This window comes from Spodoptera frugiperda, chromosome 20, assembly GCF_023101765.2.
Source record: "Spodoptera frugiperda isolate SF20-4 chromosome 20, AGI-APGP_CSIRO_Sfru_2.0, whole genome shotgun sequence".
Lineage (NCBI taxonomy): Eukaryota > Metazoa > Arthropoda > Insecta > Lepidoptera > Noctuidae > Spodoptera > Spodoptera frugiperda.
The window spans coordinates 9231064-9244171 of record NC_064231.1 but is presented as its reverse complement, the minus strand read 5'-3'; the positions used below and the strand labels follow the sequence as shown (position 1 = coordinate 9244171).

General features: G+C 33.1%; 1 protein-coding gene and 1 pseudogene across 1 annotated transcript; both read right to left on the bottom strand.

Annotated features, from left to right (window-relative positions):
- Positions 1-884: 884 nt before the first annotated feature.
- LOC118261724 (uncharacterized) lies at positions 885-12914 on the bottom strand. The gene is made up of 13 exons (XM_050701524.1): positions 12767-12914; positions 8150-8290; positions 7846-7904; positions 7229-7370; positions 6708-6901; positions 6127-6237; positions 5408-5420; positions 5130-5210; positions 4255-4395; positions 2356-2414; positions 2013-2154; positions 1507-1700; positions 885-1112 (listed from the first exon to the last, which is right to left on the bottom strand). Exons 2-13 carry the CDS (start codon positions 8288-8290, stop codon positions 992-994), a joined length of 1398 nt encoding a protein of 465 aa, XP_050557481.1. The 5' UTR covers positions 12767-12914; the 3' UTR covers positions 885-991.
- On the bottom strand, positions 9180-12875 carry LOC118261930 (glutathione S-transferase 1-like; annotated as a pseudogene).
- Positions 12915-13108: the final 194 nt, after the last annotated feature.

Below are 13108 nucleotides of genomic sequence, written 5' to 3'. Positions count from 1 at the left end.
TATTATGAGACAATCTGAAAATAGAGTAGATGACTAATTTTTATTTTAATGTCCGTCTTGTAGATTATTTTATAATTTTAGACACGTATTTTTGGTATTATATAGTATTCGGAAACAAATACTTTCGAAGATATATTGATTTGAAATATCGCAAGACGTCACTTCTAGGTACGTTTTTTACGTGAAGTATTTGCCCCCACTCCTAAAATTTGATTCGTTTTATCAAAATATTGTTATCTCAAAATAAAACATGTCTAATACTTTTTCATTACCTAACTGACAGACTAAATAGATTTTTAATTTTCATACCCCGTCATCATCCCTATTATGCCAATTGTGTATCAAATTATGACTTGACAAAAAGTCATAATAGTATGTTTGTCGCACTTGCGTTATCGTTAAAGACGGTCAGTTTTTCTTATCAATACTTTGATACTACAAGTATGTATAAGTATGCGTACGAGTACCACATACGTTTGGTTAATCATTCAAGCGATATCTGAGTTTCTAAGCAAAAAAAAAATAAGTATTTGTTATTAAAATTGGCAGTAATAATGATTGCTAGAAGATTTTTATTAGGCGTTTTTGTCAACTGAGTAAAGGTAACTTCTTATCCCCTCACATAGTCATGTATTGTAGATGCAGCGTAACTTAGAAATGATTAAAGTAATGAAATACAAAAGTATATTTTTTTCAGGGGAAATATCTTCCAATGACTTCTCCTATCTTGGGCGAGGCGAGAGAGAGTGTCAGACTGTTGCTGACTAAAAACCACTCCGTTGCTACTCCTGCTTTTCAAGCCGGAGCCATGGCAACCCGTTAGGCAGTCCGCCTTTCCGGAAATACAATAGTCTAGGTGAGAAGTTGTTGGTAAATAAAACAAATTTTATTAGGTGCATAGGTAAATATTAAACCAAATGATTTATTTATTTATCGTTAATCATACATTACAATATTGGAATATAAGAGAATAATACTTTTTTAAAGTTGTTTATTTTTTACCAATAGCGTGATAAATAATAGCAGTCAGAGATTTAACACCTTCTTCGTTATATTTCTTGCAATATGGCGTCGCTTTCATAATTTCTAACCAGGCAACCGTCTTTGGGTACCTAAAAAATCAAAATATTTTGAATGTTGCTGATAAATATTTAAAGCAATTACGTAATTGAAGGGAAATTATTTAGATATACCCAGTTGAAAACGTTTAACTTTTTAGTAAAATAATGATAAATCTTGTTAAGACTCAATGTCGATACAAAAAAAAAAAAAAAACTAAGAAAAAAGCCAAAAGAAAGAAAGACATTTTTTATATAACTATATGGTGATGGGTTATGATTTCTATTCATCAAATACCAAAGGCGCGACAAGTGCGTTGCCAGCCTATTCGGAGTAAGGAAGTGAAGGATTGTTGGGGAATCGGGGATTGGGAAGATTGGGGAGCGGGTAACCTCATTCACACAAAGAAACACAGGGACTAACAAAAATGGGACATTTTCAACTTACTTTTTCGGATCTATGGGTAGAATAGGTTCCACAGAGGATAGATGACTTAAAACTGCAATATCGGCAATGGTGACATGGCCCAAGGCGATGAACTTTGTCCGGGACAAGAACTGTTCCACAAAACCAATGGCTTCTTCAATGTTGTCCAGCCATTCTTGTTCTATAGCTTTTCTTCCCTTTTCTAGAAGATAGTACTGTGAAAGAATTAATAATTATAATTGATTATTTTGGGTTGAGTGGAGTAGAGTCTCATCGACATGAGGCTATTGCCCATTATTTTTGTCATATTTAATGCTCTTTTTTTCTTTGTAAATAAAACCGTATTTAAACAATATTTTGGCGTTCCGCATGTAGTTTAACTAGGTATGACTTAAAAAGTAAAAATTATTCATTAAAGGTCGTTTTAAAGTTTTTTTCAATATCAAGTTTTTACAATTTTCAAATAATTTACATATTTTTAAAATTTTATAGTTGTAATTTAAACTTTTAAATGAATTGATACATACTGTAATGATTCGTAGTCTAGGGAAAATTACACCTGTGGTGAAAAATAGTTTTTGGTTAACTAAAGCTCGTTTTTTCACGTCCTTTGGATACCAAGACTCATCCTTTCCGTAGGTGTCAGCTAGGTAGGCCATTATTGCGTGGCTGGAAATAAAAATAGAAATACATAAGCCAGACATCTATCTATTGTTCGTTCTATATACTTTATTATTTAATTAGTTGGTGTATAGCTAAATGAAGAATTCTTAGGAGTTGAAGGTAGGAAGGCCTTTACCTTGCGGTGGGACAATTACAGCTAAAAATAAAATTATAAATTAATTAAAAAGAAATAAGATTAAAACCAACCTATCATGTAATATTAAATCTCCATCTTCCAATACTGGAATCGAGTGAATCGGATTTTTCTGAAAAAATAATGAACATCTATACATATAATAAAATCGTAGAAAAGTGCTGTCTGTACATTGAAAATAAAAATAAAAAAAATAGCAGGGGTTATTGTTATGTCGATGTCGAACCCAAAAATGTAATTAACTTTTTTTTTGTCTGTTTGTCTGTTTGTCTGTTTGTCTGTTTGTCTGTTTGTCTGTTCGTCTGTGCGCGCTAATCTCAGAAACGGCTGATCCGAGTTGGATGCGGTTTTCACGAATATATTGTGGGATGCTTAAATTTACATTTAGTGTTTGTTTCATGTCAATCGGTTCATAAATAAAAAAGTTATGTCAAATTAAAGAATCACGTCGAACATTCTATGCTTATACCATTAATCTCCGCAACTATTTGACGGATTTGGTTGAAATTTGGTACAGATATAGTTTAGAACCTTAGAAAGGACATAGATATATTTTTATTTCAAAAATCAAAAAATAAAAATAAGAAATAAATTATCTTCTATCTATACTTATAATAAATCTGTAGAGAGGTCAATTCTGTACATGAAATATATTTCCAAAATAACTATCAGCGGGTGATTAGTGATCGATACTGACGCCAAAAATGCAATCAGAATTTTTTTTGTCTGTCTGTCTGTCTGTCTGTCTGTCTGTCTGTCTGTCTGTCTGTATGTTCTTTATAGAAATAAAAACCACTCGACAGATTTCAATGAAACTTGGTACAATTGTTCTTCATACTCCTGGGCAGGTTATAGTATACATTTCATCACGCTACGATCAATAGGAGCAGAGCAGTGGAGGGAAATGTTGGGAAAATAGGAGAACTTACTCCATTTTTTAAGCTTCCGTCGCGTGTGCACTGTGCAGCCTTAATGGTTAAAGCTACACAGAAATAATGTATCACGGAAATATTCTCCTTAAAATTGTTTAAAAAATATTCCACGACAGCAAAAGTCTATCTCTTATGGTTGACTCACAATAACACGTGTAACTCCCGATAGCTTAGCAGTTCGGAGTTTTCTGATTAAATTTGTCTACTCTTACGTATATTACACTCTCATTCATCCCTAATTAAATATGTGCGTGAATACTGAATGTAGGGGTCGCAATACCGGATCATTTAAGCAAAACCGGTATTTTTAGTAATCCGGTATTTTCGATATTTTCGGGATTAAGCGAAAGTTAGCAAATATGTGATTTTTTTTATCTGTCTGTATGATCAGGCTTGGTATAAACTTGGTATAATTATACCTTATTATCCTGGGCATAAAATAGGATACTTTTTATCTTGGAAAAATAAGTAAAAAAAAATCTTAATTTTTCAGTTTTATACTACAGAACGCGAGCTCAACATGCCTTACATGTAATTTACCTATGGTGTAGTTTTAGGGAACAGCGTGTAAAGTTCCCTAAGAAAAGGAGGATCCTCCGACCAGGCGAGGTGATCGTGCCTGGCGGGCTTTCTGCCCTCGCCATATTTGGGTCCAATAGATACCTATTTATAAAATGTCAATGTCAGAGTTACTCAAAATGGAGAAATAAAACATCCACGCGAAGACCGACATCCACGCGGACGGAGTCGCGGGCGGAAGCTATAATATAATAAAATCCATTTTTTTATATCACTAGATAATGCCCGCAGCTTTACTCGCGTGGATTACGGACTTTGTTACTAATTAAAAGTAGCCGTAGTTACTCCTTGGTACATCAGCTACCTGCCAATAAAAGTCCCGCCAACAATTTTAAAAAAAATGGTGTATGAATCGTATGTATAAGTTAAAAGCGGTTACTTCAACAGATACTCTAATTTGAGGTATCCCTATTACCTATCTATTATACATAATTCACTTACTTCCAAATATTCTGGAGTACGGTGTTCCAGTTTCAGTAAGTTGAGAGTTATCTTCTCAAATGGTACATTGAAGATATCAAGGGCCATCATGCTGGAACGCACCGGTGGGCTGAAGTCTGCAGCATATAGTTTCACACCCATCTGAAACACAAGCATAATTTGTATTAAAAATAAACGAACCCTGTGAACTTTGTTACAGCCTATTAGTGGCCACTACTGACCAAAGCCTCTTCTCGCATGGAGAAGGTTTGAGAATTTATCACCACGCTTGCTCGATGCGGATTGACGAGTAAGAAATGTACATAAACAAATAATGTATAATTATGTTATCCTTAACCTTTTATGTGCCATAACGCGGATCGGAAACACGTTTGTATGAACACGACCTCACGAAAAATTGACGTTAAACAACACTTGCATCGTGTTTCACTGAGTGAGTGACAATTACTGGAGGTCCAATTATCTCCCTCCACAATTTTCTCAATCCCTGAAACCCCAACAATCTTAAAATTCGTAACCCCCATAGGCCGGCAACGCTCTTGCAAATTGTAACGTTCGGGTGTTTCGGGTGACCATGGGCGGCGCCGATTGCTTACCATCAGGTGATCCGTCTACTCCTTTACCGACATATCCGATAAAAACATAGCTATCCAACAAAAACTAATCATAATTACTCAATATGTATCTATAGTAGGTATATACAAACATCCAAAGCATTTATAATAATAGTCGTTAGCAACAGGTTTTGTTATTCACAAAATACCTATTTTATTTAATCATCGTACAAAAAAATAATAAAAAAGAATCAGGAAATTATAGTTACTCTGTCATTTAAACAAATTGTCATACATAATAAACATTCTTAAAACACTTACATTTGTATTTGTTTCTATATAAATATTATCTTTTATGAAAAACACAAAACACGATCCGCGTTTGTACGTCTCACTCGATGACTGCCCAATACAAGGTCACTCTGCTATTTATATACATATAGATATATTATATACATATATATGTATGGTACACACTCTAAATAATTTCGGTTATCTACTAAATACCATGTTGTGTGTGGAATTTGACCAGGTGAGGACAAGGACGAACCAATTTTGATGATTTTAGGACTCATCTATTTGGGTATATGTCTACAGACTACACCCTGTTGTCTGTAGACATATATCTCTATAGAGGGATATTTAGTGTCAATAATAGTTACGGCATCATTATTATCTCAAATATTATTTAACCAGTTTATCTGTAGCTTAAAAATACTATGCTAAAAATCGTACATACGTACAGGTCAAACTGAGAACTTCCTTGTTTTGAAATGGATTCATGAATACGTATAGAAAAAAAAATCCGTATTCACTTAGGTACGATATTGTGTTAAAATCAAATGCAAACTTTGCCCTTTCCTTTGTAGTAACTACTCATAGTAGTTGATCGATGAACTTTGTACTGCTCTTCATTGTTGATAAATAAATAGAAAAAATAGTCTGAAGTCATCTGTACAAAGTGCATTCCAGAATGTTATAAAAATATATTATGTACCTAAATGTTTGACATTATTGAATCATCGGACCAACACGAATTGTTTACACAGGTAGGTATCAATGGGTTCACCTTGATTTAATATTATCTGATATCGTTCGCAGTATCTTCATTTTTGACATTAATAAAAATAATCTGCAGTAAACATACAGACTTAGCTAATTATGTTTTGTGATACTAGGTTATTATTAGTAAAACAAAAGAGTGTTCTCATAATTCATGATTGTAAGGTAAATAAAACAGCAGATTGAAATTAATGAATTTTATTAATTGAACCTCTAATATTAGGCTGCAATAATGATGCCTGTTTAAAAATATTACTCTATACAACTCTTAATGTATCCATCCAAGTCTTTAACACCCTTTTCATTATGTTTCTTACAATATGGCGCTGCTTTCATTTTGTCTAACCACGCTATGGTATTAGGAAATCTGAAAAAATACATGCAAGTTTAGTATTTCTGGTAAACTAAAATAAAAGTAACTAATAATATAGTAGAAGATAGTATATTATAATTATATGTATACTTCTTCTAAAATGCGTATTTTTTTCAATGGTTGTTTCAGGTCTGGTTTATAGTTGGTAATGTGTATGTGAACTTGTATGTTTGTAAATGCACACAAGATACAGGATGAAATCTTAATGCGGGGCAACCTTTTTCAAAAAACCCTTTTTTTCAATACATAAAACTGAAGAGTTGTTTCTTAATCTCCAGAACTACTGGACCGAATTGAATAATTAATTTTGTGAGGCATAGTACTTGTATCTAGGAAGGCTGTAGGCTACCAAACTTCACGTTACGATCAATAGGAGTCTAGCAGAGCGGGTGAGTAGCTAGTAAGAGATTTTTATCTCTTGTCTAAATCTTTGGTCATACAAAAATGTTAAGTTTTCGTCTTACCTTTCAGTGTCTATTGGCTGCATATGTTCTAAAGAAGACACATTACTCAAAAGTGCTAAATCTGCGATTGAGATATCATCTCCGGCGATGTACATAGTTTTGGATAAAAATGCTTCTATGAAACTGTACGCTTCCACGATACGCTCCAACCATTCTTGTTCTAATTTCTTGTATCCTTTCTGTAGCATATAATACTGTAAAAAGAAATAAAATAAAATTACTGATTGACAATGGAGACCCCTTGCCCAGCAGGGTTTGATTCCCGAGTGGGGCAAAGTATTACTGGGCTATTCTCGGCCATTCGAAATTTTTTCGGTAGTAGCACGTAGTCTGGAATTGTGCCCAGTATATGGCAATATGCTCACACCTTTTACATGGGACTTATAACACAAATGGTGAAAAGTGGGTGTACAATGTACATTGTACAGTGACATTACGTGCCGTAATGTGCACCTCTGCCTACAGCTTCGATGAGAAAAGTAGTGACGATGCGATAAATAAATAAAAAAGATGATACTTACAGTAACAACTCGTAATCGACTAAAAACAACAAATGCGTTGAAGAATAGTTTTTCATTAACTAGCGCTCGTTTCTTGACGTCTTTGGGATACCAGGAGTCGTCTTTCGCATAGGTGTCCGATAAGTACGCCATTATTGCGTGACTGGAAGTAAGAGGAACTACATGAAGCCTTCTTTTAATAGGCTAGTTTCCTACTAGTCAAATTCAATACTTTTTTCGATACGTCAAAAACGATATTTTCTATGAATTTTGTATGAAATAGTGCATTATGACGTCATAAGTTTTTGACGTCAAATAGCAGACTTGTTTCTAGAAATTTAGCTAGAAAAAATCGAAAATTAAGTAGTTCATCAAATTTATGAATGAGAGTGTGATTATTTTTGAATATTGTATTGTATTGAAAAGTTGTAATAATTTATTTTTGACCGAGGATACTACCCAATTACCTACGTTGATTTTGGAACTCGAATATTTGAAAAGAATCACCTAATAGGTTCATTTTGTGATTCAGTAAATTATCTGGAAACTGAAACGTAGGTCTGGTATGATTGGACCTCAGTTTATTAGCTGCACAGTAAAATTTTATATTTAGATTAAGAATATTACATTAAACAAACCTGTCACGTAAGGTTAAGTCACCGTCTTCCATTACTGGTATTGTGTGCATAGGATTTTTCTGTAAAAATGCAATATTTAATTCAAAGAAGTAACAAATTACTACGTGTAAAACGACACGAGAGCGTACGGCGCTCTGATTGGTTGGTTCATTCGCGACGGCCAATCAGAGCGCCATACCGCGATCTCGTTTTGTTTTCGTTCAACGTTTATAAACTGTACTAAGGATACTGATAAAAATAACTTGCGTCAGTTCGTACGTTTGTAAGTGCCGAACTATAGACAAATTGCAAATGTGTTAGTTACCTCTAAATATTCTGGAGTATGATGTTCACGTTTATCCAAGTCAAGTTCTACTCTCTCATATGGAACGTTGAAGATCTCACAAGCCATCAAGCACGCACGCACTGGTGGGCTGAAGTCCATTACGTAAAGTTTGACAACCATCTGAAGAGAAAGAAAAAGCTATAAAAACTATATCTCTAAGTAAAATACATAATTCATCATCAATATTACGAGTATAATAAGCCACTGCTGACTGAAGGCCTCTTCTCACAGAAGGTTTGAGCATTAATCACCACGCTTGCTCAATGCGGGTTGGCGATTTCAAACTTATAAATAGAAATAATAAGCCCAGGTTTCCTCACGATGTTTTCCTTCACCATTTGTCAGTCAATACATAATTATTTAATGTAATTAAAAACACATTAACAGATAATAAAATCATAAAATATGTGTCAGTCTTGTATATTATTGGAGTTTTATCTTAATTGTGATATAAAGTGATATAATAATGTGACCTTCTTTAACACATTTTGCAGTTTTCCTGTATTACTGAAAGTGCTGGTATAATATATCTATCAATTTGATACACTGAATTATTTATGTATCTTTATTAAAAAGTTAAGAAATTTCTCACTTACTTTATGTGTACGTCGTAAGTTTACAAACACGACACGTTATGGTACGCCTCAGGTAATTACTGATCAAGACAAGATTATCAAAATATTTTTACAAAATAAATCGAAACATAACCATGTATTCTTATCTTGTATTTTGATAGTGTTAGGAAAAGATGTATTTATTAGATAATATATATTACGCAACAAAACACAATAAAATGTATTATAATCTGTAGGTGCAAAACAATATTTCAAGAAATTAAGGGTTCCTGTAGGTACTTGACTGTGTAACAGTGTAAGTATTTCATTTTATGTTTTAATGTAAACAATTGTTGATGAGCCTAATAGCAGCTAATTCACATTTCGTGTACACGCTATCAAGAACTTAAAAGATCTCATTTTGTTTTGATTGCAAAGTAAATAAAACGCAATGATAGCATAAATGTATTTATTCCTATTTGATATCATACCTTACAATATTTAAACATAATATTCACATTTTTGTCATAACAATTAAATATAACATACTTAACTTACTATATTATAACTAACTATAACTAACATATAATACAACAAAAAATTAATATAACAACGATTAAAATAAGTTAAAACTAATTGCAAATAACTTTTATGATATGTATGAATACGATTATGATCTCAATCTTGAATGATGCTCTTAATCCATCCATCCAGGATCTTAACTCCTTCTTCGTTATGTTTCTTACAATAAGGTTTCGCTTTAAATTCGTCTAACCAGGCGATTGTTTTAGGATACCTGAAAGAAAAAACAAAGTATTGGTTATTAATTATTACATGACATAATAATCACCCACACTGACCGATTCCCGAGTAAAAAAAAACATAAAGACATACTAAATAACTAAAAATTACGGTTTACACACGTATATTAATAGAGAATATATTATGTAGGGCCTTTAGAGAATATTTTTCAGACAAACATTCTTTAAAATTGTGCCCAATACATTTGATGTGCATATTGGACATTATGTATCTGTTTCACTGTATACCTAATCCTAATAAAGAAAACTTACATTATTTTATTTTGAACACGTATATAATTGTGTTTGTAATTCATCAATCGTTGTTTATGAGGTTATAATGTTTTCCGCATTTAGTTTTTTCTACCTAGACTTCATAAATATATTTTTAGTAGAGAATAAATCTATGGGCACACTTTAAACGAATTATTTAACTTACTTTTCAGTGTCTATTGGGTGCATATGTTCCAGTGACGATACAACACCCAGAACTGCTAGATCGGCAATTGTAGCATTATCTCCAGCCATATACTTTGTTTTGGACAAAAATGCTTCGTGATGAAACTGTAGGCTTCATCGATACCATCCAGCCATTCTTGATCTAATTTGGTTTGTCTTTTCTCTAGGACGTAATACTGTGGAAAATATAAAGACTGTTAAAGTACATACATATATAACCCCACGCCTGTCTTATATGACAAGAGACGAAGGTCGAAGAGACAATGAATCAATTGCTACAAATTTTACATAGTTCTTTCCCTTCATCAACAGTTGTGAGTCTTTTCATGCGTGCTCGTCAGTTAAGGGTACTTTTGATTTGGCGTTTCTTTAATATATCGCCTAAATCTTGTCTCTATTTGTCCGGTTAGGGCACCCTCTACCGACGGTTAAAGTAACGTTCATAAAATTTAACTTGTCTGTACAATGTTGTGACATAGTACAATGTATTCACATATATGGTGTTAAATAGCTTATTAAGGTATACGAGGACTCAAAAAAAGACAAATTAGCTACCTAACTAAAAAAATTAAGTGACTCGAACTACCAATTAATTATACCTACAGGTGTTTTATTTCATTAGGTAAGGGTTTTATGTAAATTTATCGTTCGTATTTTTTTTTCATTACTAATTAATTTTCTTTTAATACTTACAGTGACAACTCTTAATCTACGGAACACAACAGCTGCGTTGAAGAATAGTTTTTGGTTAACCAGCGCTCGTTTTTTGACGTCTTTTGGATACCAGGAGTCATCTTTTGCATAGGTATCAGATAAGTACGCCATTATTGCGTGGCTGGAAAGAAGGAATTCACGTGAACCAGAAAATTATAGTAATTTCAACATTATTTCTAGTTTTAGTACATTAGGTTTTAGCACGGATTAGGTACATTGTAAGTTCCAATAAAAAAATCTAAAGGCAGTCTATTACGGTAAACGCATTAATATTATATTAACAAACCTGTCATGTAATATTAAACCCACCCAAAACATAAATGTGAAAGGCTGCCAAGTTCGATAATATTGGAATGCTTCGCCTATAAAAGAAGTGAGATCTAAATAAGTACCAAGTTCCATACACAGACCTCAGTTAAAAATGATATAACAAGTTGGCAAGTTTTCACACACTTTGTTATAAACCTACTAAACGCAATGAGTCAAGTATATAATTTTTATTAAAACTTGCCAAGTTATATCATTTTTAACTGAGGTCTGTGTATGGAACTTGGTACTTATTTAGATCTCACTTCTTTTATAGGCGAAGCATTCCAATATTATCGAACTTGGCAGCCTTTCACATTTATGTTTTGGGTGGGATTTCATTTATTTTTGTAAGGTTTATTTTCTTTTTTTCTTATTTTACTTTACATTGACTAAATACAAACCTTCGTAACGAATTTTAGGTCGGTACGACCATTGGAAGATATAGATAATTTTTTTGTTTTAGTTCCTTAGGGGTATGAATTTACACCTTCATTATTTTTAAAACCGACTCTCACTTGGCCATTTTTAGATTTTTTTCTTTACCTTGACCTAAAGACCTACCCCCATGCCAAATTTCAAGTCAATACGACCATTGGAAGTGGTCTAGGTTTTTGATGAGTGAGTCAGTCAGTGAGTGTATAGTAAAAATAGCGATTTTCTGACGTCAATATCTCAAGACCTACAATAGGTACATTAATGAAATTTTGTATATTAGATAAGTAAGTAGATCTCGACAGATACTAGAAATTTCATATGCGTAGATAAAATAGATTTTGAGTTATAGGTGGGTCGAATTTGGCCCGAAATGGTTCGTGTAATATAACCCACGGCCGGTGTGTCGGTTTTTTGCTCGAACTTGGCGGACACACTGCCGTGTGTCTAGATCACCATCTTCCATAACAGGGATGGTGTGCATAGGATTTTTCTGAAAAAATAAATTGTAAATACCTATAACTATATATCAAAAAATCATAATAATCCACTAAGCAGTAAGTAGAAGTAGGCAAGGAGAGGTCTGTTGAATTTAGCGGAGTAGGATAAATACTGGTAATCAGGTCAAATGTACGTAGTTGAAAAAAATACATATACGGTACTCGAACAGATGAAAGTACATTATGATACGTGATATTTTTTTGACAGATGTCAGCAAAGTTATTACCGTCGAGCTGGTTCATAATTTCAATCATCAAAGAGTATATCAACAGCTTTACCAAACCGTATAAATGATAGTAACAATAACATTACCTCTAAATATTCTGGAGTGCGATGGTCACCTTTTATTAGGTCAAGATCCACTCTCTCATATGGAACGTTGAAGATCTCACAAGCCATCAAGCACGCACGCACTGGTGGGCTGAAGTCCATTACGTAAAGTTTGACAACCATCTGAAGAGAAAAGTATAAAATTGTAAAGTAAGTATACAAGACTGGAGGGTAAAATATCAATAAAAACGATGCCACATTCGTAACTCTTACTAGAGCTTTGAATTAGTCGAATTGTGGTTAACCAGTAACGATAATATTAATCGAATCCGCGACCACTTGTCCGGCAGTCGCACTTGCGACCATTCGACCAAAGAGGCACAAGAGGCACTATAATAACAATAAACAGATTAAACCAACAAATTGAACAATATTTACACTAATATAATAATAATTGATAACACTCAATTCTTTAAATTTCATATAAAAATCCGTAATTTTAAATAAAAAATATTCCACAAAAAAAAACACATACAAATAATTTGAAAACAACTCACGTTTATTGTTTTTGAAACGTAAATAAAGCTTACGTTATACGCGGACACGACACGCCTTAGTACGTCTCAATTGATCACTGGTCAAGGCGAGGCAAGTCTGCTATTTAATATACGATGTATGTATCCAAATATTAATGTAGTACTTATCTTGTTATGTATTATGATTTAGAAAAGGATGTTAATATAAAAGAGATAGCACATTTGAGTTAGATAATCATGATTAGTCAAAACAGAATATAATAAACTAGATACGAACTCTGCTCGGCTTCTATTTGTTATAGCGTTATACTAAAGCTATTAGTCTTCCTCCATAAATGGACTATCCAACACGACAATAATTAT